The sequence below is a fragment of the Lithobates pipiens genome, unplaced genomic scaffold (genome assembly GCF_037356315.1).
Source record: "Lithobates pipiens isolate NorthernLeopardFrog02 unplaced genomic scaffold, aLitPip1_a1.2 Scaffold_10, whole genome shotgun sequence".
NCBI classification, from domain to species: Eukaryota; Metazoa; Chordata; class Amphibia; order Anura; family Ranidae; genus Lithobates; species Lithobates pipiens.
The window spans coordinates 60981416-61006356 of record NW_027507686.1 but is presented as its reverse complement, the minus strand read 5'-3'; the positions used below and the strand labels follow the sequence as shown (position 1 = coordinate 61006356).

At 42.9% G+C, this 24941-nt stretch overlaps 1 protein-coding gene across 1 annotated transcript in view; it reads right to left on the bottom strand.

Moving 5' to 3' along the window:
- Positions 1-24393, bottom strand: part of LOC143931066 (C-signal-like) — a 29958-nt gene extending 5565 nt beyond the window's left edge. The window contains exons 1-5 of the mRNA XM_077455733.1: positions 24137-24393; positions 12254-12305; positions 10655-10842; positions 8485-8622; positions 2863-2973 (exon numbers count right to left, since the gene is read on the bottom strand). Of these exons, the coding sequence (XP_077311859.1) occupies positions 2863-2973; positions 8485-8622; positions 10655-10842; positions 12254-12305; positions 24137-24283 (636 nt within the window). The 5' untranslated portion in view covers positions 24284-24393. The remainder of the gene's footprint in view (positions 1-2862; positions 2974-8484; positions 8623-10654; positions 10843-12253; positions 12306-24136) is intronic.
- Positions 24394-24941: the final 548 nt, after the last annotated feature.

Here is a 24941-nt window from a genome sequence, read left to right as displayed (position 1 = left end):
TGTACAAAATAAGGGATAGTTTTATTGCATTTTTATTATTATTATTTTTTTTTACTAGTAATGCCGGCAATCAGCTATTTTTTTTCGTGACTGCGACATTTTGGCGGACACATCGGACAATTTTGACACGTTTTTGGGACCATTGGCATTAATACAGCGATCAATGCTATAAAATTGCATTGATTACTGTAAAAATTTCACTGGCATTGAAGGGGTTAACCACTAGGTGGCAGTGTAGGGGTTAAGTGTTCCTAGGGGCGTGTTTCTAACTGTATGGGGGTGTGGCTGTGTGTGACACCACACTGATCACTGCTCCCGATGACAGGGAGCAGACGATCAGTGTGCTGTCACTAGACGGAAAGGGGAGATGCTGTTTACATTGGCATCTCCCCCGTTCTTGAGCTCCGTAACACGATCGCAGGTACCCCCGTGGCGTTAGAGTTTGCGGGACCCGCGACCACGGAGCCATCGGCAGGCAATTCAAAGTACGTTACTTTGCCCAGCTGTGCCATTCTGCTGACGTATATATACAGGAGGCGGTCGGGAACTGGTTAAAGATTCTATTCACCAGGCATCCCGCCTTACGCTTATACTAGTACACATGAGTAGAATCCTGTGATTAAAAAATTGGTCAGCTGAAGCACCATGTAAAACGCTCCTGATTGGGTTCCCTTTTCATGGGGATTGGCTATTTGGGGATGATTTGGACAAATGCATCCAAACAATTTCTAGTGGGAAGAGTACTCTTTTGGCAGTCAAAAGAAAGTATAAACACCCTTCATTTAAATGGGCTCTTTCTCCTGCGCCAGGGGCTTCCACCTCTAGGCAGTAGCGACGGCCTATGACGTCAGACTCTAGAGGAAAACCTCAGAGTCAGGCTCAAAAGAAGTTCTGGGGCCGGAAACCTGCAAAGCAGAATCCTAAAGCCTCATTATGAAGAGGTGCTTCCCCCTCGCCAGGGGTGGGGGGGGGGGGGAAGACTTCTGCAGTTTTCAGAAGTCTGGCAAGGGGGAATTCAGAACAGGGCACTATACTGATTACTGGCTCGGGGTGATCATACAAATACCCACAGAAGAGGTTTGGGGTTTTATTCAAACCTCTTCACAGTACCAAAACCGAATGGAGATGTCAGACCCTAGCTCCTTTCACATGGAGTCGATCAGGTCAGTGGTTTCTATCGACATCAGGCATGCATATCTGCATGTTCCTATATTTCCCGCTCACCAAAGGTTTCTGCGGTGAGGTAGAACAGCAGCATTTCCAGTTTGTAGCCTTGCCCTTTGGGTTAGCTACAGCACCCTGGGTGTTTACAAAAGTCCTGGCCCCACCTCTAGCCAGGTTAAGGGCACAGGGCATAAGAGTCTTGGCATACTTAGACAAGCTATTGCTAATAGACCAGTCAGTGGTTCATTTGGAGCAAAGTGTGCGCATTACAACCACCTGGAAGGTTTGGGTTGGATTCTCAACCTAGAGAAATCTTCCTTAAAACTTATAAAAAGGTTGGAGTACTTGGGTCTGATCATAGACACATTCCAGAAAAAGGTGTTCTTGCCTCAGGCAAATATCAGCTCCATAAGAGAGCTGGTGCAGATGGTCAGGTCAAAAGGCGATCCCTCCATTTGCCTTTAAACGAGGTTGCTAGGAAAGATGGTGGCTTCATTTGAAACAGTTCCCTATGCCAAGTTCCATTCAAGACTTTTGCAAAAAACAGTATCCTGTCTACTTGGAACAAAACAATTCAAGCTTTAGACTTGCCAATGCTGCTGTCCCTAAGGGTGTCCCAAAGCCTCAGTTGGTAGTTATTAACTCAGAATCTACTGAAAGGAAAATCCTTCAGACCTGTTATCTGGAAAGTGGTAAGGACAGATGCCAGCCTTTCAGGCTGGGGAGCAGTACAAGAAAAGACAACTGTCCAGGGACAGTGGTCAAGAGCCAAAGGAACCTTGGCCATCAATATCCTAGAATTTTGTGCAGTGCGTCTGGCTCTGAAGGCCTGGACTTCAAGGTTACGGGATTGTCCTGTCAGGATCCAATCCAACAACAATGCCACAGCTGTGGCCTATATCAATCACCAAGGGGGCACCAAGAGTCTCTCAGCGCAGAGAGAGGTGAACCATGAGGCGATTCAGTTCGCATTGTGCGCTATACAAGTATTTCATTCATTCATTCAAAGGAATGTTCCATGCCTATTGGCAGTCTTCATTCCGGGAGTAGAGAATTGGCAGGCGGACTACCTGAGTCCCCAGCAATTATTCCTGGGGGAATGGTCTCTTGTTATTTCATTTGTATTTCATTTATTTCATTTGTAATAAAAAAATACAATTTAAAAAAGCAAGTTTAATTTATGTACTGAATAAGCTGTACTTTTATATACACTGCATTTCACCTTCCCAGTGTAACAAAATTACCCATTTGTAAATCTACTCCACAGATTTTTTTTTTTTTTTTTTTCAATTTTTCTGAAAAAAAAAGTTTTTTTCTCATGGCTTCAGAATTTCTGGAAATTTTTCATCTCACTGGAACTCGCACGCACCCGAACTCACTCAAGTTGAACTGGATGGACTGGTGTCTTTATTCAACCTTACCATGTAACTATGAACTAATCAAAACAATGACAAATGAGAAGACTGTGCTAAAAGAAATATGTAGACTGCCATTGCTGACCTCTCTTTCTGATCATGCCATTTGCCTTGTCACGCAGATCTAGAACAAGCGTACAACTCTGAGTTTCTGTCATCGCTGAATACATCTGTGTTCCAGTTCAGTGACTCAATGTATTGAAGCCAGTAATATTCTGGCAGGGGGAGGTCAGCATTAACAGCCTACCTGTATCTCTTCATAGAGGATTTCTTTATCACCTACCTGATCGCCTCCCATGTCTGTCTTCACCCATCCTGGATGTATAGCAATTGTGAGTATGCCATCTTGTTTGTACCCCAATGACTGGCATCTTGAAAGCATGTTTAGAGCTGCCTACACGAATCAACAACACAAAGCATATTAAGAGTTAGGTCTTTTGTACGAGTCCAACAAACAAACAAGTTAAGCTACCCATAATCATTAATCATTTTTCAATGTGGATGGAGGAATCATTCCCGCTGTACTATTGTGTTCTGACAGCAAGGAGACTTTCTTACCCTCAGAATACACTGATCGTTTGGGAAAACCTGACAGGCCCATTGTACAGAAGTTGATTGATTGATTTCTGTACCAGCCTGCCCATACATTTATTAAAATGTATCTGGTCCCTGCTGAACCAGCCAAATCTTGATCCATATATAGCCGCCCTTAAGCCTAGTTGGTTGAACGGTCAGAGCCACTGTATTAACAATCCGATGTTAGTACAGAGATCTTCCCTGCTGAGCTATTGTGTTCTGATAGGGGGACAACCCCCCGGCTAGCACACTATGGTCAGCACTCTTCGCCATTGGCTGATTGGGAGCCGGTTTACATCTGGTTTTCCAGCATGCATGTCCAACAAAACCAGCTGCCATACTCACGGGCCGAATGTCGGACAGTTTTTATTGAACCGGCAGATGTTGTACCAAATTGAACCCCATGTGCTAGGCTCTAGTCTGTGTTACACTTTATTTTTCAAATCTTAGTTGCTTTGACATTTTGTCTAGGATTTTATCTGATGATTTCTAGCAGCAGCTTCTGTACCTGGCTACTGATAAACTCAGGTCACTGCAAAATGGATGGGAAATTTAACTGGGCTCAGCTGGTCTTAGCCCTTGTACACACGGTCGGAGAATCCGTTGGAATGTGTCCTATCGGACAGTGTCGTCGGATAACGTGTGTGGTATGCATCGGACTTATTCCGTCTGAATATCCGTCGGACCCAATTTTCCAACATGTTGGAAATATTTCCCGACCAACTGGGCCGATCGGACATACTCCGATCATGTGTAGAGAATTTTGATCGGACCAAGTGCCACGCATGCTCAGATCAAATTCCTACATCAAAGCTATTGGCTACTAGCCTGAATGTAGTCCCATCGTAACAAAATTACGTCATCACGTTCTGAAAGATCAGATTTTTTCACCAACTTTGTCCGACCGTGTGTATGAAACAGTTTCGGACAAGATCCGACTGACAAAATCCGACGGATTTGGTTGTGGAAATCTCCGACCGTGTGTACAGGGGCTTAGAGATCTTAGGTGGTGTGTATAACTGCATTAAACAAACACACACTCCTGTAGCAAATGGTGCAATTCTGAAAAGGCGGGTCGCACAACGCTGGTATCATCCACAAGAAATTTTTATTGGAGACTACTCGGACAGAACATGGTTCTGCCAAGATGTTCTGTCCGAGCCGTCTTCATAGTTTCTTGTGGGTAATACCAGTGTTGTGCTAGCCTCTTTTTAAACTGGCATAGAATTGTATTATTCTCATAATAATTATAAGCAGATGTCCAGAGCAACCCCCCCCCACACACACACACACACTTACATTGAGCTGCTGCTGAGAAGAAGCTGTGGTGGAGCTGCAGGAGAGGTGCAAAAGCCACATGAAATGGCCTTAGCCCTTGTACACATGGTCGGAGATTCCGACAACCAAATCCGTCAGATTTTGTCCGAAACTGTTGCATACACACGGTCGGACAAAGTTGTCGGAAAATCCGATGTGATGACGTTATTTCGTTACGAGGGGACTACGTTCAGGCTAGTAGCCAATAGATTTGGTGTAGGAATTTGATCTGAGCATGCGTGGCACTTTGTCCGATCGGAATTCTCTACACATGATCGGAGTATGTCCGATCGGAGCATTTTGTCTGAAAATTTTACCAACAAGTTTGAAAACTTGGTACGTTGGATACTCCGATGGAAACAGTCCGATGTAGACCACACACAGTCGGAATATCCGACAAACCGGTCCAATCGGACACATTCCGTCGGAATCTCTGACCGTGTGTACAAGGGCTTAGAAGGACAGATTTGGACCGTGGGCCTTGCAATTGACGCCTGCTCTATAGCTTAGTAAATGAGGGGGAAGCCCTGGTGACTGCCATCATCCAATCACGTGCAAGGGAAAAAAAATTCTAATTTCTTTTAGATATGATTGGGTATTCTTTGCAAAGTGAAGCTTCAAAATCATATACTAAGCTCTGGAGCAACTGCACTTTGAAAAGTGCACAGTCTATTAGCCTTTAGTAAATCATCCCCAGTAGTTTTTTTGTAAATGACCCAGTTGTCAATCTCACCAACACTGCTTTACAGAACTTGAATGCTGTGGTTCGAGCTTGGGGAATGAGAGTTATGCTTTCTAAATCAGTGGTGGTCAACTGTCTTGATATAGGGGGCCCTCAAGAACGATCCCTGACATCACCAAAAGGTCACGCTTAAAATTCTGTGAGTATTCATTATCAGAGGCAGCAGGCACACAACAGGATATAGTCAAACTAACCTGGAATGAGATCAGCAGAGGCGCCAGTCTTGGAAGGAATTAAATGACAGGGTGATGCATTTGTTGGCCACTTCATCGGGATATGGGTGTAACAACTGCTTATGAATTTCCTTTTAATACCATCTGAATTTGATTTGCCCAGGTATGTAACAGGCACTGTAGTATTTTGTCTTCTAGCTCTACAGTGGATATAAAAAGTCTACACACCCCTGTCAAAATGTCAGGTTTCTATGATGTAAAATGAGACAGAAATAATTTCAGAACTTTTTCCACCTTTAATGTGACCTATAAACTGTACAACTCAGTTGAACAACAAACTGAAATCTTTTTAGGTGGAGTTAAGTAAAATTATATGGTCGCATAAATCTGCACACCCTTACACTAATACTTTGTTGAAGCAACTTTTGATTTTATTTCAGCACTCAGTCTTTTGGGTATGAGTCTATCAGCATGGCACATCTTGACTTGGCCACATTTGCCCACTCTTCTTTGCAAAAACACTCCAAATCTGTCAGATTGTGAGGATATCTCCTGTGCACAGCCCTCTTCAGATCACCCCACAGATTTTCAATTGGATTCAGGCCTAGGCTCTGGCTGGGCCATTCCAAAACTTGAATCTTCTTCTGGTGAAGCCATTCCTTTGTTGATTTGGAAGTATGCTTTGAGTCATTGTCATTCTGAAAGATGAGGTTCCTCTTCATGTTCTGCTTTCAATCAGAGACCTGAAGGTTTTGTGCCAGTATTGAGTGATATTTGGAACTGTTCATAATTCCCTCTGCCTTGACTAATGCTGCCACCACTGTGGCAGCTATGGGTATGGTGTTCTTTTGGTGATGTGCAGTGTTCTTTTTGCACCAATCATATCTTTTGGAATCAAGGCCAAAAAGTTCAACGTTGGTTTCATCAGACCAGAAAACATTTTCCCACATTGTTTTGGGATACTTCAGATGTCTTTTTGCAAAATTTTGCCTGGCTTGGATTTTTTCTTGGTAAGAAAAGGCCTCAACCCCATAGCCCAGACATATGAAGAATACAGGAGATTGTTGTCACATGTACTACACATCCAGTACTTGCCAGATATTCCTGCAGCTCCTTTAACCTCCCTAGCGGTAATCCCGAGTCTGGCTTGGGTTGGAATTTTAGTACCATAAGCGGTAACCCCGAGCCAGACTCGGGATCGCATCGCTGGATACAGGGAGGACACAGGGAGAAGTTACTTACCTTGTCCCCTGGATCCACCAATGTCCTCCGCGCTGTGTGATCGAGTTGTCCTCGATTCACACAGTGCCCGAATGCCGCCGAGCTCCGTTCCCTGCGACGTTACGGCGCATGGGAGTGGAGATCGGCGACAAATTCAAAAAAGTAAAAACACACAAAACACACACAGTACTGTAATCTTACAGATTACAGTACTGTATAAAAAAATTACACACCCCCTTTGTCCCTAGTGCCCTACATGGACTTTTATATTATAAATACTGTTTTTTCTTTGGAGATTGTCCATAGCAACCAAAAAGTGTCCCTTTATGTCAAAAGTGGTTTTAGACCAACTAGAAAACAGCGATGATAAATTATAATCACTTGCAGAATTGAGCGATAGCGATTTGTGGGGAAATTTGTCATCAAACACTAAATCTAATGACAGTGACAATTCTGCAAATGAGCAAATTTCAGTATTTTTGGATTTGATTACATTATTGAATCATTTTTATTATTATTTATTATATTATAATCTTTATCATACCCGGGATGTCTGCTAGACTCTGGTTTGAACAGATTTAAGAGTTATTCCTAAGAATTACAGGACTACAATATAAAACGCCAAATTTCCATGCAAAATAATTGTACCGCTTTCAGCACCTAAAACCAGAACTAATCATACCGCCAGGGAGGTTAATATTGCTGTAGGCCTCTTGGCAGCCTCCCTGACCAGTTTTCTTCTTGGCTTTTTATCAATTTTGGAGGGACGTCCAGTTCTTGGTAATGTCACTGTTGTGCCATCATTTCTCCACTTGATGAATGTCTTCACTGTGTTCCATGGTATATCTAATGCCTTGGAAATTCTTTGTACCCTTCTCCTGACTGATACCTTTTAACAATGAGATGCCTCCGATGCTTTGGGAGCTCTCTGCGGACCATGGCTTTTGCTGTAGGATGCGACTAACAAAATGTCAGGAAAGACCTACTATAACAGCTGAACTTTATTTGGGGTTAATGAGAGGCACTTTAAGGTTGATTTCACACTGAAAGCACCAGCCGTTAGCGCTAAAGTGCTGCTCACTTTAGCGCCGCTTTTCAGCCACTAGTGGGGCGCTTTTAACCCCAAAAAGAGGTTAAAAACTCCCGTTTTGCAGTGCTTTGAAAGCACTGCCCATTCATTACAAAGGGCAGGGTGTTTTGGGAGCGCTAAATACATCGCTCCCAATCCCCCAAAGATGCCGCTTGCAGGACTTTTCAGAATGTTCCGCAATCGCACCGCCCCAGTCTGAAAAGACAGACTGGAATGAATGGGAGGCGGTTTTCAGGTGCTTTGCAGAGGCTATTTCTAGCGCTAAAGTGCCTGAAAACTGCCCCAGTGTGAAAGGGATCTAAATGATGGTAGGTGTGTACTGACTCCTATTTAACATGAGTTTAAATGTGATTGCTTAATTCTGAACACAGCTACATCCCCAGTTATAAGATACACCTATTTAACTACATTATTTTCGTTTGGTTTTTTTACTACCCACCAAAAGATTTCATTTTTTTTTTTTTCAATTGAATTGTACAGTTTATAAATCACATTAACTGGTGGAAAAAGTTCTGAAATTATTTATCTTTGTCTCATATTTTTACATCACAAAAACCTGACATTTTCACAGGGGTGTGTATACTGTTTATATCCACTGTATTTTTTATCATTTATTCCTAATGATAATAAATGTGGTATTTATTAAGATAAACAATTGTACAAAATGCAGTAATTCACAACAATCAGCGTTGCTTATTGTACTGAATTCTGCAAACCATTAAAAACTATAATTTTAATGCTATAAACCAAACTTCATCAGAACTCTATAGTGTGCTCTACCCTTACCTTGCTACAGCGGTAAGAAATAACTGGAAAATGACTGAATAGACTAGGAACATCTTCCAGAGATCCCAGCAATGCGGAGATGTGGACAATAGCTGACTTCCCAGTGCCTTCTGCTCTTTTCATCAGTCGGTGGTATGCCTGAACAAGTGGACAGGAACAATAAATACATTTTAATGGCACCTATCAAATCAGGGCCCTTTTATATAAAGTGATCATTATTTTTGTAACCTTGTCATTAATATAACATGCTTTACCTCAGTTACATGGCAGTCGAGTTTTTTAAATAAGTCGAAATTGCTCTGTAGCGTGTGACCCCTTATTCAAAAAGGCCATACACATGATATGGAAAATGCAAAAATGAAAAACATGAGGAGTGTCAATTGGAACAAACATCACACAGAGGGTCTTGCAGACTATGGCTAGCCATATACACATAGATTTTTCCATTTACGCTAAACAGCCCAAATGGAGGAATCTCCCCTGCCAGCTATTGTATTCAGACAGCTGGCCCCCCAACTGTCTATCTGAAAAGTGACAGTCAAAATTCAACCTGTGTATGGAAGGCTCGAGTCTGCCCAGTAGCTTCTGAAATCTGTTGAGGAATCTGAGCTCACAAGTCTCCCGGCCAGAACTGTCCACACAAAATAATAAATAAGAGCATTCTTTGGGGACAAACCACCAAATATGGTGTTTATGTATGGTTTTGCCAACAAAGTTACCCAGAGATATGAGAAGGTTGGTTCTTCCAACAAGCTAGAATTAAATTCCTTAAAGTAGAACTAAAGGTGTAGAATACTCACCTATTGGCCAACAGTCGGACACCCACAAGTTCCCTCACTAGCATTGGCATCTTCTCCCCAGCTTCTTCTGCATGCCAGTCTTGGGCCATCTTGATTGTTTGCTGCAGGACTATGACACTCCTGTGCATGCACAAGTGTCATTCATTCTCACACAGTGGCACTGTGCTGAAAATGTAAAAGGAGCTGCACATGAGCAGCTTGTACATTCCTCATAGCATTGTGAACAGGAAAGTAAGTGCATTTTATTTCAGAAAAAACACTACATGTCCCTATTGCATTATAAGGCCTTCCTGTTCACGATTTTTTTTTTATTATTTACATTTAGTTCCACTTGAAAATGTTATTTTAGTTGCAATTTTCTATATTTACAGTATTTCACAAAAGTGAGTACACCCCTCACATTTTTGTAAATATTTTATCATATCTTTTCATGTGACAACACTGAAGAAATAACACTTTGCTACAATGTAAAGTAGTGAGTGTTCAGCTTGTATAATGGGTTAATTTGCTATCCCCTCAAAATAATTCATTAATGTCTAAACAGCTGGCAACAAAAGTGAGTACACCCCTAAGTGAAAATGTCCAACTTGGGCCCAAAGTGTCAATATTTTGTGTGGCCACCATTATTTTCCAGCACTGCCTTAACCCTCTTGGGCATGGAGTTTACCAGAGCTTCACAGCTTGCCACTGGAGTCCTCTTTCACTCCTCCATGATGACATCCCAGAGCCGTTGGATGTTAGAGACTTTGCACTCCTCCACCTTTCGTTTGAGGATGCCCGACAGATGCTTAATTGGGTTTAGGTCTGGAGACATGCTTGGCCAGATCATCACCTTTACCCTCAGCTTCTTTAGTAAGGCAGTGGAGGTGTGTTTGGGGTCGTTATGTTGGAATACTGCCCTGTGGCCCATTCTCTGAAGGGAGGGGGATCGTGCTCTGCTTCAGTATGTCACAGTACATGTTGGCATTCATGGTTCCCTCAATGAACTGTAGCTCCCCAGTGGCGGCAACCAGGTGAGGAGTACAAAAGACAGTGTGTCTTGCCTACAGTAAAGCATGGTGGTGGGAGTGTCATGGTCTGCATGAGTGCTGATCACATTGGCCAAACTGACAGTAAAACCCTTTAGATGGAAGGAGCAAGGCTAAGCTCTGATATATACATATAACTTTAGCAGCCTTTCTCTGAATCTGCTGATAAGTTTAATTTCCACGCAGTCCTCACAATGGGAAAACTCTGATTATGGATTTTATAATCATATGTTTAGCGTGAATTGCCTGGTTTCTGGCAGGATTACTTAAAATTAACATAACTGGTTGTGATTCATAATAACTAGCAGTAAGTGGCTAATAGACAATTTTTTTAAACTCTACCTGGGTCACCAACATTGGTCCCACTACATTTATGTTATAGACATTCATCATGTCCTCAGATGTCTGGGACTCCAGGCTGTTGTGAGTCAGAACTCCAGCATTGTTGAGCAGCAGGTCCAGAGGTTGTCCATTTAGATGTTTCTCCACTTCTTTTACAGATGCGTTGACACTTGAAGGATCTGTGACATCTATAGAGCAGCAGAAAGGTACACAAGGTAAAATTGGCAGATCTACATGAATGTAACTCTAAAAACATAATGGTTCCTAAATGTGAGAGATGAGGGCACTTTTATACTCAGAACATGAATAAAGAATGGCCAAACACTTCTCTCATAGAAAAGTCTGAGCCCTGCAACATTTCAGATGTGCAAAACCAAAATCCGCCATTAAAGATGAGCATCTTGATCCATCAGGGCCAATAGATCTGGTTGTTTCTACTGAGGCAAATATGATGGTAAACATTTGGCAGGTTATGCCAAAAATGTTGTTTAAATCAGTGGTCTCCAAACTCTGGCCCAGATGCAGCTTTTTGCTTGCCTTTATCTAGCCCTTAGGGCACTTTTCCTCCCACTAATACCATCACTGGGTCATAATTCCTGCTACTGACATCAACAATTGGGCACTATTCCTCAAACTGACACCAGTGATGAAGCAATATTCCTCCCACTGACACTGACGCTGGGGCACTATTCCTCCCACTGACATTAAGGATGGGGCACTATTTCCACCCTAATTCCAAAGATGCGTTGTTTACTCCAACTGATGCCAAGACAATTTCTACTCCCAATGGCCACAGTCCAGCCCCCCTAAAATTCTAAAGTACAGTAAAATGGCCCTTTGTATATAAGGTCTGGAGACCCCTGGTGTATATTGTGTCCATCTTCAGTGAGCTTCACCATTTCGTCCCCCACTTCCTTCATTGTTCCATAGACAACCCATCCTGATTGGATCTTTTAAAATTAGAAAATGTTCCTATTTGCCAACTTAAATCAGTAATTGTAACACCAAGAAAGTCTCAGATAGCAACTATTATGCTAAACTGAGACCTCTCACAACTGGCTCCTGTCAAAATTGAAATGCTGTATGGTGTGGCTGTGCATGGCTTTGCTTGCAGAAAATCTTGTCACAGTGAATTGTGGAAAAATGCAGCAAATGGGCTGTAATTCTCAATGGGGCCTATGTCTGGTGATGTCACCACACTTGTAGTCCATTGATAATTCCTCCAACTCCATAGCTGAAGGTAGGTTCATATCTTGGTCTAGACTTGCGCTGGAAGAAGAATCAGTAGGAGCCAGAGCATTGCACTTTTTTGTTTTTTTGCAGTATGGGTGAATTTATTATGTTGCATTTTGCAAAAGGTGGCATTCTTCGGGTTTTAGGAAATTTTAGGACAATAAGGTTTCTTGTACTCTACATTCTTTAGATAAACTGCATTTTATTTTACAAGATACTTGTATTTGATATACATTTTCTGAATTATGAGAAAAAAAATTAACCTTTTTTAACTAAATACATATGAGTTATGTTTTAGATATGACCACAAACCCCACTAATTTGACTAACCCTCAGAGATCACAAAAATGACATAATAAAACTCACCCATTTGAACAATGATGACATTTTGGTGTTTTTCAGACAAGTTCTTGAGTACCTAGAAAACAAATAATTTTAATCTCATACATACAAATATTCCTAATAAAACATTGTCCAATATCTTGGACAGACCCAGAAAAAGACAACAAACATGGCATATATGGTATATAGAGTTCTGGCTCCTTTATCAGACTGCTAACAATTCTGGTTGTATGAAATTTGGGCTATTGGTTTAGAATAGAACTCAGTAGGGAGTTGCTAGGTTCACACCTATGGTATGCGTTTTTTCGGGTCGCGTTTGCATGGGCATGGCAGCCCATTCAAATGAATAGGTTGCTGTGCCTGCATTTCTGCAAAAAAAAAAAAAAAAAAGGGTGCATACACCTTTTAAAAACGAGGCCGCAGGGAAATCGCATGGACATCTTGACCATCCAATTACCCTGTGGTTCCCACACTTGCATGTTGTTACTGAGCAGGGCATTTTCACTGCAGGTGGGAGAATCGCTGCCATTCTTGCAGCCACACACAGAAGTGTGAACCAAGTGACAGCTGTGGTTATTTAAACAATGCTGGCTAATAGCTGACCGAATTATCTTTTCTTTCCAGTCTTGTGTTCCCCCCTAGTGCCATCGGAAGCTTTGCCAAGCAAAATATGCAAATATTGACTTCTAAGGGTTGCTATTTGCATATTTATTAGCGCATCCCCTGCCTGTTACGTGACAGTGGCCAGGCCTGCTGAAAGTTTGATTAGGCCCTTGACACTGTAATTGAGTTTGGGTAAGGGGACATCTGTAATCTTTACTTTATCCCTTTCATGACTAAGCCTATTTTTGACATTTGATGTTTACAAGTTAAAATCCATATTTTTTGCTAGAAAATTACTTGGAACCCCCAAAAATTATATATATATTTTTTTTAGCAGAGACTCTAGAGAATAAATGCTTTAAAAAAAAAATCTTATTTATTTTACAATTAATAAATTGTTTTTTAAAAAAAATAATACAATTTGATCACTTTTATTGCTGTCACAAGGAATGTAAACATTCCTTCTGACAGTAATGGGTGGTGACAGGTACTCTTTATGGAGGAATCGGGGGTCTAAAAGACCCCCAATCCCTCCTTTACACTTCAAAGTATTCAGATTGCCGTTTTCGGTGATTCTGAATACTGTATATAATTTTTAAATCCGGCGCCATTGGCAGCCGAGTAAACCAGAAGTGACGTCATGACGTCGCTTCCGTGTTTACAATTAGGAGACTGGAATGAAGCCACTTATGGTTTCATTCCAGTCCCTCCCTAGCCGCCAGAAGCGGCGGATCATGCATCGGTGCTCCCGATTGAACGGGAGCCCCAGTAAGAGCGGCGGAAGGGGGGGGCGTCCCCTCCCGCTCCTCCGGCATAGCAGCCGAGCGGCTTTTAGTCGCATCAGTTGTTATGGCTGGAAAACCAATCGCCGGCTCTGAAAAATGGTACCGGGATGATGCCTGCAGGTGCGGGCATCATCCCGGTATAACCCCGGAAGCCGAGTACGCACATCTGCGTACGCTCGGCGGCAAGGGGTTAAATAAGTGCTGAGATTTCATGGCCATTCCAGGCAGTACTGGGGGCAGAAGCCAGATACATATGTTCCTGCAGACAATTTTTACTGCCAGTTATTAGCCAGTGCTGTTGATTTATGCCGTGTACACACGACCGGACTTTTTCAACAGCAAAGGTCTGACGGAACGAATCCGCCGGACAATTCGATTGTGTGTGGGCTTCATCGGACCTTTGCTGTCTAAAAATCAGATGGACTTTAGATTTAAAACATGTTTCAAATCTTTCCGACAGACTCGAGTCCGGTCGAAAAATCAGTTTGTCTGTATGCTAGTCCGACAGACGAAAACTGACGCTAGGGCAGCTATTGGCTACCTGCTATGAACTTCCTTATTCTAGTCTGGTTGGAACTCCACCTAAAGTCTGTCGGGAAGACCATCGGACCTAGTCCGTCGAAAAGTCTGGTCTTGTGTACGCGGCATTAGTCATTTGGGTGGGCAGTGGCACACGGGTTTGCTTTGTGGTCGAAATTGGTAAGTAATGGGACCTTATAATGATGTTGCCATTAGTGCTCCCATAACGGCATAAGTGGTTGGAGGAGAAGGAGAGCTCTCCCCATAGATTATTATTGTTATTATAATAATACAGGATTTATATAGCGCCTTTTATATTTCTTTACAACCCCTATTCCTCATCATTGTGCTCTGCCAGATTTGGACTCCCAAAAGTCATGAGAGCAAAATGAACATTTGTAAAGCACATTGCTGACATTGACGTATGGTCATATCACGGCTTTATACATGGACCTTTATGGCTCATACACACGATCGGATTGTTGGCCAACAAAACTGTAGACTTTTGGTCAAAGGGCGTTGGCCCAAACTTGTGTTGCATACAAACGGCAAGGAATTGTCAGCCAACAAATACAAAATGTTGTAACGTACTACGTTGTTTTTCAGCTCTTTAGCACCACCCTTTGGGCTCCTTCTGCTAATTTCATGTTAGTAGAAGTTTGGCGAGTGTTGATTTGCGCTTTTCTTTTTGCGCGTTTCAGTTCGTCAACTAGTCATGTTGTGGAATCAGAGGAGATAACGTGTTTTTTATTATTGAACTTGGAGTTATTGCTTTGACATTTTTTTGGTTGAATAATGATTTGATTTGTTATATTTTCTATATTTTTGGATGCATAGAATGCACTTTTTGGTTAAGTTCTATTGGCAGATAGCATGTCTAATTTTATTTATTTATCCAACAACAGGCATTTGTCCGCGGAAAATTTTAAAACCTGCCATCCAACATTTGTCCACAGACAATCCGACAACAATTGTCTAATGAAGCATACACATGGTCGTATTTTCTGCCAACAGCCTGTCATCACACATTTCCCATAGGAAAATCCGATTGTGTGTACGAGGCTTTAGTGTTTTTGCTGATCACTAGTGTGCTGTTGTTGTCTCCGCTGATCTTTGCTTAGTCTGAGATCTTGCCTTCAATCTGCTGCAGGCAAGAGCAAACACATATACACTAGATTACCAAAGTTCTTGGGATGCCTGCCTTTACACACACATGGACTTTAAAAGTATGGGTTTCAATCATTTTTTCTTTTTTTTTTAAATCATAATTACCTCGGTGGATGCAGCATCAGTCGGATGCTGCATCTGTCCCCCGGCACCTCTGCACTGAGAACCAGGCGATCGAACATTGCCGATCGCTCGGTTCTGACTGTTCTCTGAGCAGAGAACTCTAGCCTATATGTCACAGCTCTCTGCTCTGCTCCCTCCTCGCTCATTTGAGCTCTGAGCTGTGGAGGGGGCGGCCGGCTCAGTCTCTCAGTGGCTCGCTGAGAAGCTGAGCCTTGTGTCAGTCCAGGCACCTGGCGGATCCAGACTTCCATTGTCAGGATGATGTGATGCCTGGACTGATCCCCGATGTCAGCAGAGAGAAGACTTCAGTCACATGCAAAAGGATCTGCACTCCTGTGATCCATAGGAGAAGTACAGCCAAACAAGCTTTGGTTGGACTATACCTTTAATGGCATCCCAGTCTTAGTCTGTAGTTCAATATTGAGTTGGCCCACCCTTTGCAGCTATAACAGACTCAACTCTTCTGGGAAGGCTGTTCACCAGGTTTAGGAGTGTGTCTATGGGAATGTTTCACCATTCTTCCAGAAGTGCATTTGTGAGGTCAGGCACTGATATTGGACAAGAAGGCCTGGCTCGCAGTCTGCACTCTAATTCATCCCAAAGGTGTTCTATCGGGTTGAGGTCAGGACTCTGGCTCATCCATGTCTTTATGGACCTCCCTTTGTGCAATGGTCCAAATCATGGTGGGGGGGGGGGTTGTTTTTCAGGGATTGGGCTTGGCCCCTTAGTTTCAGTGAAGGGAACTCTTAAGACATCAGCATACCAAGACATTTTGGACAGTTTCATGCTTTGTGGGAACAGTTTGGGGATGGCCCCTTCCTGCTCCAACATGACTGCACACCAGTGCACAAAGCCAGGTCCATAAAGACATGGATGAGCGAGTTTGGGGTGGAGGAACTTGACTGGCCTGCACAGCGTCCTGACCTCAACCCGATAGAACACCTTTGGGATGAATTAGAGTGGAGACTGAGAGCCAGGCCTTCTTGTCCAACATCAGTGTCTGACCTTACAAATGTACTTCTGGAAGAATGGACAAACATTCCAATAGACACTAAACCTTGTGGAAAGCCTTCCCAGAAGAGTTGAAGTGGTTATAGCTGTAAAGGGTGGGCCAACTCGATATTGAACCCTACGGACTAAGACTGGGGTGCCATTAAAGTTCATGTGTGTGTGTAAAGGCAGGTGTCCCAATACATTTGGTAATATAGTAAAACAAGTAGTGTTACCTTTTAACATAAATAGTAAGAAACAGTATCCTATAGGTTGTCTATGCTGCTGATGTGTTTTTTTTAGGCATTGGGTGAGTAACGTCTATACAGTTCTCTGTAAAGGGAGTAGTTTCTTTAGGGCCGGTTCACACTGCGACGCGAGGCGAGGCGACACGGCTCGCCTCGCCTCGCTCCCGCAAGTCGCCCCCATTCAGTACTATGGAACCGTTCTGAGAGGAGCGACTCGAGTCGCTCCGACTCAGAAAAAAGGTTCCTGTACTACTTCGGGGCGACTTCGGGGGCGACTTGCATTGACTTCTATGCAGAAGTCCTCTGCAAGTCGCCGCTGAGCTCCCCGCAAGTCGCGGCAAGGTAAGTCGGAGACGCCTCGCCGCGGCTCGCTGTGTGAACCGGCCCTTACAGTTTCAATTGTGAATTTGTGCTTAGTCATTAACACTGTGCCTTTTTGGAATCTTCACTCAGTCTGTATAAATAAACAATGTATAGTAGGTAAAAGGTAAAGAGCCATGTAGAGGAGGATCTACCTGAACTGCAGGGAAGAGATCAAATATCAATAGGCTGCATCTAAAGCATGATTTTGTTTTAGAAACCTAACAAGGCCACATTAAAATGTAAGGGCGGTATGAAGGTTTCATGGGTTAGTAGTAAGTATCACAGAAGTATGGCAGTGTGCAAAGGTCAGTAGTATCTAATGCAGTGTTTCGCAACCTTTTTTCAGTGGAGGCACCCTTTACAATTATGGACAGTCTTGAGGCACTTCATTCTAAAATGTAAAAAATTAACTATTCTAATAGTTTTACACAATGCAAAATCCACATGTAGGACGCACAGCGTTAGAGGCGATTTATTCTTCCAAAGCAAATACACTTTTGCACACTTGTACTGACTAGTATTCCAATGTTTCTCTTCTCCCTCAATTTCTCTCCATATGTCAGCTAATGTGACCCCAGTGCTGATGGAAAGGGCCAGAGGGGGGGTAAACAAGGATGCTGGGGCCCATAGGCAATAAGAGATCATGGGCCCCCCCAGAGTCCCCACCCACACTCAGCTCCCACCTACGTATTGCACTGCCCACAAATGTTTTAAAGCAGCAATAGAAGAAAAGCAGTGTGCCGCCTTTTGGCAGCAGCTGAACTAATTCACACACATGGTATGTCCCCATAAGCCAGCATGCAAAAGCGTAACTACAGGGATTGCGACCCGGCCCAATGCTCCCCTGTCACATATTGTTCCACTGCATAGGAGGGTCAACGGGGTGGCATATAGAGGAACTGATGCTCCATATTTATCCTGCAGCCACTGAAAGCCAGCCACTCCCTCCCACCGGCATTCAGCGACTGCAGGAGGAAAGTGGAGGTCATTGGTTCCTGTATATGCGACCCCCACTGCCCCTCCTATCCAGGTCCTGCTGCACCTGGGCCCATGTGTGCTCCCCTGCCCCCCCCCCCCAGGATGGAAAGTAGGGGAAGAACCCAGTAAATAAGTAATTTATCGCCCCCTTCCTTTTTTTAAATGGACACAGTGAGTGATCAGTGCCAATCGCTCCTGTATCTACTCTTAATTGACACATAGTAAAGAGTTTACTATGCTTCAGTGTGGGAATGAAGTGGAAGCTCTGAACAGAGCTATTCCTGTCCATTCAGTGCAGCTGAGGCTGCAGAGATGGAGATTGAGGGCTGTGTCCTCAATCTCCTTTCTCTGACTCAAAAGGTGAAACATCAGAGGTCTGTTTAGACCTCCAATATCCCATCAAATCATCCCAACGGTGCCCCTAAAAAATAAAATAAAAAAAAATTGTAATAAAATGGTAAAAATAAAAAAATTCTGACCCCATCTACTGCCCTACTGACAATGTCCACTGCAATATTGACAATTTTACTGTCATAGTGACACTGTCTACTGTCACCATTTACAGTCCTAGTGATATCAGTGGTGGAACTACTGGGGTTGCCAAGGTCCCACAAGCGCCAAGGCTCGTGCATTCCTCCACCATAGGGGGGCCCCCAAGCTCGCAGGAAGGAGGGCTGCTGCAGAACATGTGAAAGGGTCCTGTATGGGATTGTAACGAAGACCCGTAAATGGGAGTCAAGTGCCCAGGCTGGGGGTCAGGGGGCCCATCGTGGTTTCTTGCACCGGGGTCCTGAAGGTTCTAGCCTCTGTCAGAAAGCATATAGCAAAGTCAGCTTTTTATGCTCAGTGTAAGTAAATGGAGACAGCGAGCAGAGGCAAGAATTTAGCTTTAGATAAGCTTGAATGCAAGGATAGAGGAAAGCAGAAGTGTAGCATTTCCTTGCAGCAGATAAGCAATGGTTAAAGCGGTACAGGTGATTAAAAAAAATAAAAATAAAATTCCCTGCAAGTCAATGTCATGATGTACTAAAATGCATCGCATACCAGCACATTATGATAGACTTACCTTAGAAAGACACCCTCCAGCGCCACAACGTCACCACTGAGACGACAGACATCTTGCCCGATTCTTCCTTCTGGGTTCGCAGCCTCTGGCTACATTAGTGGCAGGGAGCGCCATGACGTCACTCCCGCACATGCAAGCAGGAGCCACTGTTTGCAGCACTGTAAGCCAGACCTTCAGAGCGCATGCGCTGGTGAGGTCATTGGCTGCGTGTATTCTGAATATCTCCTAAACTGTGCAAGTTTAGGAGATATTCGCAATACCTACAGGTTAGCCTTATTATAGGCTTAGCTGTAGGTACAAGTGGTGTAACAGAGTTTGCTACAATCACAGCTCCTCCACCAACCTCAGCATGTCATTTCAGTGCCTACATACAGAAAGCAGATCGTTTTTTTTTGGACTCTCATTTTCTTCGAAGACAGTGAGCAGAAGCAAAGGTTGAGTGCAAAGGTTGAGAAAGAAGGCAATATAGCACTGACTTGCTGCAGATAAACAATGATTACCACTCACGGCTCTTCCACGGATGTCAGCAAGTCATAGTGGTCATCCAGAGTGCAGACCGGTGATGTGTCGAATACTGTCCCCCATCGGATAGTGTCCGCGCTGTACTGTGCTTGTGCAGTATGGAGGACAAGGAGATTCCAAAAGTCTCCGAAGATGAACAGCGCCCGCACAGTGACTCCAGGTTCAAACCCCACCATCCAAGTGGATATAGAGTTAGAATAAAAAATAGCCGAGCGTGGCAAGGCTGTGCCCGAAGCGTGGTGAGCGAAGGGAGCCCGCAAGGGGCCATGTTACTATGTGCTACCGTATGTCCACTTGGATGGTGGGGCTTGCACCTGGACTCAGTGCGCAGTCTCCTTCTCCTCCGTACTGCACAAGAGCTGCGCCTGTGCAGTACGGGGCGGACACTATCCGATGGCCGGACAGTTTTTGACAGAACACCAGCTTTACCAACTTTCACTTTTACTTCCACATCAGATTTTGTTTTTACGATCCGAAGCTCAAAGAGTAAAGCTGGCCATACACGTATAGAATTTCTGCCAAAACTGATCGTTTTTGGAAAGAACGTTCGACATTCGTGCCATTAGTGGAACCAACTTTACCGATAATTTCGACTGTGGGCCTGGCTAATGTCGATGGATTGAAGCAAAAACTTTTACCGTTTCAACTAAAGTGTATAAATGTATGTTATAATCAAAGCAAAAAGAATAGTCTTGTATAATTTATATATGTTTTTATTGTTATCAAACGATCACTACGAGCATGGAAGCCAATATGTAAACCAGTAACTATCAGTTAATGGGCAAATCAATTTAGACAGACGAATAATCATTCGGTCTGCAAACGGATGAAATTCCATATGTGTATGGTCAGCAAGAGTAACACAAGCGCGGAGCTTCTGTGTGTACCTCTCCCCCATGCACGCTCCAGCTCACACCAAATAGTCCGCCTGTATTAGACCAGGCTTCACTATAATGTTGATTGCTTCCCTAAGTATAGAGGGATGACGGCGGTGCGTCATGGGGCACCCTACTGGCCCGTATGGTCAGTCCGCCCCTGGCATTGCGTAACTGAAAGGCAGGCTTGATCCACCTGCTGGCTTGTATACAATTTTTGATACACTTTTAGGCATTTTGCCAAGGCACCCCTGAAGAAATCTCAAGGCCAGACCTAGGGTGCCTGGGCACTCAGGTTGAAAAAGGCTGATCTAATGCACAGTGCAGGGGGTCACAGGTAAGTAACAGAGTTCAGAGGTCAGTAGCATGTAACATGGAGGTCAGGAGTAAGGAACACAAGAGTGCAGAGCTCAGGAGTATCGCAGAGTGCAGAGGTTAGTAGTAAGTAATGCACAGTGTAAGGGTCACGAGTACAAAACACAGAGTTCAGATATTAGAAGCATGTAATGCAGATGCTGAGTTTAAATAATGCAGAGTGCAGAGGTCAGTAGTATGAAATGCACAGTGCAAGGGTTATAGGTAAGTAACACAGAGTTCAGTAGCATGTAAAACAGAGCTCAGGAATATATCACAGGGTGCAGGGGTCAGTAATATGTAATGCACAGGGCAAGGGTCAGGAGTAAAGTAAAACAGAGTTCAGAGGTCAGTAATACAAATTTCTAAGTTGTTGCATTTGTAAATTCCAAAAGCCAGTATAAAAGAATAATAGTGTGAATAAAAAGCACTTGTGGGTTTAACTAATCATTTTTTTTGTATAATTCTCCTTTAACGGGGTGTGGCAGGGTGTGTCCTTTTGTTAATAAATATTCCTCATTCCCTTCTCAAAAAGTTTGCGGTATGCACGGTGTCAGGAATACATAACACCTTCCTCTCTTTTATATAACAGCAAAGTTGTTTTGTAGCCCATTTAGGTAGATAGCAGGGAACAATGATAACAGTCCAGATGCAGCAAGTACAGGAAGTTACTCACAGGAAGCCTCACATTTCTAGCAGTTTTTTTTTTTTTTTTTTTACAATTGTCAAACAGATCTAATAACACGCTTTTTAATGGTATATTTAAAGTGTTATTAAATGCACAACAGTAAAATCAGGCTGTATATGCAGTAAAGCATGCTTGTTATACTCATTACGAAACCTACGGGGTTAATCCTCAGCATTGTGCAAAAAGTCTGTCTTCTCTGATCCTCATCTTCTTCCACTGTCCCCTAATAATTTCCTGATAATACAGAGTCTATGGTGTCAGGCTGCACATGCTCAGTTTGGTGTGTATCGCTATAGAGGTTTTTTTTTTCCTGGGAGGGTGCATGTGATCAGCAGTGTCTAGACAGAGGGTCAGGGGTCTTGCCGTCTCTTGGGATAGTCAGAAAACTTCTTCTCCAAGCTTTAACTAGTGCTTGGCTGGACACTGATACAAGTCACAAGACTGCTATATACTGCTGATAAGAAAAGGTATTTAGTAGTTTATATTTACTTAAATAATTGCATTTCCATGTTTCGTGTACTGTGGGATACCAGATATAGTGAATGCAGGGTCCTGGGTTTAGTAACACTTTAACAGACCAAGTTGGACATACACTGGTAGATTTTCATACAAACATTTGTACAAAAGAATCTCAGCACATTTATCAATGCAATTTAATGCAAACTTTTGTTTTGCTTTTAAAATTGGATCTTGAAATAAATGGAATTTACTGAATGAAAATGACATTCGTGTTTAAAAATTTGCTCCACCGAGAAAAAATTTCCATCCTGTACCTCCAATTTTTTACTATGTCAGTATGGTTGAAATGTTACAATTGTAAGGCCAGCTTTTTGGGCGTAAACATGATCAGAAAATAGTACGGAAAATAATGCTTTCAAATCGGTCATACGATAATCTGATCGTTAGTACACAGCTTTCGAGAGCCGATCATGACAGTTCATTCAAGATGATCCTAGCACGAATTTTTTTTAGATACGATTTTTGTTTAATCAGTACAGTTGTCATTCAAAATACAACACAAATACACTACAACACATGACGTCACTTCCAAATTTTTATTCTGTCGTATGAGAATTTTAGTAACTTTTGTAAACTCTTCATTTTCGATATGAGAATAGCATGCAAAAAACAAAAACAAAAAAAAACAGACGATCGTTCATCCAATAATCTCATTGTGTGTACCAGGCATAAGTGTTACGTTTTGAGATAACGAGATAAACAAATGTAGATCTGTCTTTAGTTTAAAATATTCACAAAAGACAGAGTTTGATCATTTGTCAGCACTTTGCTCTTTGTTGAAACATGCTTGCTTAGGTAATTGTAGGCGTTGAAGTGCAATTGCAACACATTTGAGCAGTGTCATGCTGTTTGTGATACTTTTTTTTTTTTTTTTTTTTTTTTTTTTTATGTGCACTAAGGCTGTGTTCACACTTGTGCAATCAAAGACATTGCATGTGATTTGTACCACATTACTGTGCAGCTCAAATGCGATGTCGATGCGATGCAATGCGAATTCAGCCATACAAAAACTGTATGGCTGAAATTGCATCGCATTCACACCAAAATGGTGCAGGACCCCTTTTTTTTGGTCTGCCCTGGAATCGGATGGCATGCTATGCGATGCGATTCCTGCACCATTTGACAGCTCACACTGCGATCTGCAAGCCGATCTGGGGGTGTCATTAACTTTACACTGACACCCACAGATGTCAGTGTGAACCAGTGTGTGATTCAGGTGCGATGCAGAAACCACCACTGAGTTGCTGATTTGCTCGCATCACACCAGTGTGAACTGGGACTTAGGGCCGGATCACACTATAGTGTTGCGAGAACCCTGCGAATCAACTGCGGGTTCCTGCATCACACCCGACATGCACGGCAGTTCACACTGCCATAACGACACCCCCATTTCAGCTCGCATATCGCACTGCGATCTGACAGTTCGGACATGAATCGGATTGCATATGTATGAACACACGTGCGATCTGATTCTGGTCCAAACAGAAAAAAGGGTCCTGTGTGTGTTTGCAGCGAATGCGGTGCGATATCAACCATACTACCTGTATGGCTGACATTGCACCGCACAGACATCGCATGTAATGTGAACAGCAGTGGAGCTGCAAATAACTTTCTGACAGAAAATGTGTGATCAGAACTGTTGTCGGAAAATCTGATCGTGTGTGGGCTCAATCGGACTTTTCCGTCGGAATTTCTGACACACAATGTTTGAGAGCAGGATCTAAAATTTTCCGACAACAAATTCCGATCGTGTAAATTCCGATCGCGTGTAGACAATTCCGATGGACAAAGTGCCACGCATGCTCAGAATAAATTACCAGACCAAAGCTATTGGCTACTGGCCCATTTATAGTCCCGTTGTACGTGTTCTATGTCACCGCGTTCAGAACGATCGGATTTTCTGACAACTTTTTGCGAAAGTGTGTATGCAACACAAGTTTGAGCCAACATCCGTCGGAAAAAAATCTGATGGATTTTGTTGTCGGAATGTCCGACCGTGTGTATGGGGCATTAGTGCAAATAAAAAACGTATCACAGACAGTACTCGCTGTGTTGTTTAAACATGCCGGTTAATGTTTGCAGAATGTTTGCGTTTCGTGGGATTTACCTGGCTTTGTGGGCCATCTGGATTCCGGCAAGCAGCGAAGATCTTCACCAGGGGATTTGAGCTCTTCAGGAATTGTTGGACAAATTCCAGTCCTAGCCCTCTGCTGGAGCCGGTGATGAGAACAGACTGGATCTTGAAGTCAGACATTGCTGGGTTCTGTCTTCTTCCCTTCTGTAGAATGCTGTGTCTTTTGTCCTGACCCGTTCACACAATGCCTTTAGCTGGATCCTGCGCTCCCTCTCTGTGCAGGAAGTAAATGCAGCATGTGACCAGACAGGCAAATTCTAGAAGATTAACACTTTCTTTCTCGTTATTTGGCATAGATTTGTAAATCTAAATACATTTGCCCTAAATGTATGTACAGTCTATATTTATTATACATATATATATATATTATAAAGAAATGCTGTAAAATAAGAATGCTTTCAAAAATATATATTGTAATTGTTTATTTTTATGAATTTACAAAATGACGAACAGAAGAAAAATCTAAATCAAATCAATATCTGGTGTGACTATCCTTTGGCTTCAAACCAGTATCAATTCTTATGCCCTGTACACACGGTTGGACTTTCCGACAGAAAATGTGCGATCGGATCGTGTTGTCGGAAAATCCGATCGTGTGTGGGCTCCATCGGACTTTTTCCGTCGGAATTTCTGACACACAAAGTTTGAGAGCAGGATCTAAAATTTTCCAACAACAAAATTCGATCGCTTAAATTCCAATCGTGTGTAGACAATTCCGACAGACAAAGTGCCACACATGCTCAGAATAAACTAAGAGACGAAAGCTATTGGCTACTGG